General features: G+C 44.6%; 1 protein-coding gene across 1 annotated transcript in view; it reads right to left on the reverse strand.

Moving 5' to 3' along the window:
* Nucleotides 1-1,817, reverse strand: part of LOC143032566 (uncharacterized) — a 58,579-nt gene extending 56,762 nt beyond the window's left edge. The window contains exon 1 of the mRNA XM_076197434.1: nucleotides 1,580-1,817. Within this exon, the coding sequence (XP_076053549.1) occupies nucleotides 1,580-1,817 (238 nt within the window). The remainder of the gene's footprint in view (nucleotides 1-1,579) is intronic.
* Nucleotides 1,818-2,119: the final 302 nt, after the last annotated feature.

A 2,119-nucleotide genomic window follows, 5' to 3' on the forward strand; every position in this document is an offset into this window, starting at 1 on the left:
TACACCCCAACGCCCCGTCCACGAGAGTTGGAGTGACATCACGCAGAGCAGCGATACTGAAATTATTTCAGCCCTGGGGGGAGTCGAACCCAGACCGCCGTAGTGGCAGGCGAGAACGCTAACCACAGCGCCACGAGAGATGTTTGTGTGTGTGTGTGTGTGTGTGTGTGTGTGTGTGTGTGTGTGTGTGTGTGTGTGTGTGTGTGTGTGTGTGTGTGTGTGTGTGTGTGTGTGTGTGTGTGTGTGTGTGTGTGTGTGTGTGTGTGTGTGTGTGTTAGTGTATGAATAACATTATCGAAAGAGGAAAACTAAGTAATGATTGTGAAAAAAACATTAGTGAAATCAAAGGACCAGATAAAATGGAGTATTCTGACAGTAATAGTGGACAGAGGGATGATTTGGAAGAGCAACGTGAGGTGAACGAGTGATTCAAACAAGAGAATGAGTGTCAAGTCGACTTTGAGCTCTGGCGGCGTCAAGCGACCAATTAACAAAGTGTGTGCTACTTCCACCGGAACAACCGCTGTAAACATGGCCGATAGTGTCGCGACTGTCCGGACTTGAGCCCAGATGTAACAAAGACAAAACAGATGATCAGGACCCACTGAAGGTTTGCAAAAAGAGGAAAATGTGTACATTCTGACAGCCCTCGTTTTGTCCTGGTTCTGTCGGAGGGCGCCCGTCTTTTGACCTCGACTTTGGTTAGGTGCACCTCAGGGGAAGACGCCCTCACTCACACCCAGACATCGGGACGATGGGAACGAGCGCAAACAGCTCAACCACCAATTGGCAGCGTAACCACCCAGTCTTTCACTTCTCACATGATTAGTGAGACGTCCAATTACCAGGTAACTCAACCCCACAAAGTGACCCTACGTTAGTATTTTATTTTTTGAGCAACAAGTGCATCAGATGCACCAAGTGCAACAACAGATATTGGAAGCACTACAAGACTCCCCTCCCCTCCCCTCCCCTCCCTCAATTTTGGGCCCCCATCACCAACAACAGCAAGTGGGCCTGGTACCGACTCGCTACACAAAACAATTACACTTAATGCCGAGGGCCTCCTACAACGTCGGTTCAGAGGAAAATGACAACTGACTGCTCTCGGATTTAGCACGTCAAGAGGACATCACACTCGCCCTAACTGAATCACACCTCTTATCCAATATCAAGGACGCTGAATATAAAATAGACAATTACACATCATATAGAACAGACAGATCAGATCGAAGAAAAAATGTAGCGATATAATGTATACAGTATATACGAGATTCCCTAGCAGCACCAACTGAAATTTTACTTATAACATCTGATTCAAATGCATACACGGAGGCCCAGGTTCTGTACATAAGATATATTGACGCACACAAACACACACACACACACACACACACACACACACACACACACACACACACACACACACACACATACACATATGTATATATATATATGTATATATATATATATAAATATATATATACATATATATATATATATATATGTATATATATATATATATATGTATATATATATATATATATATGTATATACATATATTTATATATATACACACCTCCAGAATGACCATCAAGCATGTCCATGGAGGTCACAAAGACAATGACAAACATACTGCCCACTACTATACTCACAGGAGATTTAAATTTCCCACTACAGAATTGGGAATTAGAAACGGTTGACGGCAGCTCTACAAACATGCGGGCGTGACATGAGGCTCTGCTACAACTGGCCAATAAATTGAGCCTGAACCAGTATGTCAGCACCTCAACAAGGGGCAATAAAACTCTCGACATTGTCATGACAGACAATGATGAGGCGATCCATGACTACCCAGTTCATACAACGAACCCGTCAGACCACATGACAGCCGTGGGTCATGATGTCAGGAAGTTCTTCGTTGTCGATATTTACGCAGAACGAAGATCCGAGACTTCGAGTCGTGCCTGTTCCCTGTCCTGCTGTATGGTTATGAGACATGGACACTGAATGCTGACTGGAGGAGAGGCGTCTCAATGTCTTTGGTACCAAGTGCCTTCGGAGACTCATGGGGTGTCGCTAGAATGACTTCGTATCAAACCAGAGACCGCACCGTGAG

The sequence above is a fragment of the Oratosquilla oratoria genome, chromosome 14 (genome assembly GCF_046742065.1).
Source record: "Oratosquilla oratoria isolate Oo_2021 chromosome 14, ASM4674206v1, whole genome shotgun sequence".
In the NCBI taxonomy this organism is placed as follows: Eukaryota; Metazoa; Arthropoda; class Malacostraca; order Stomatopoda; family Squillidae; genus Oratosquilla; species Oratosquilla oratoria.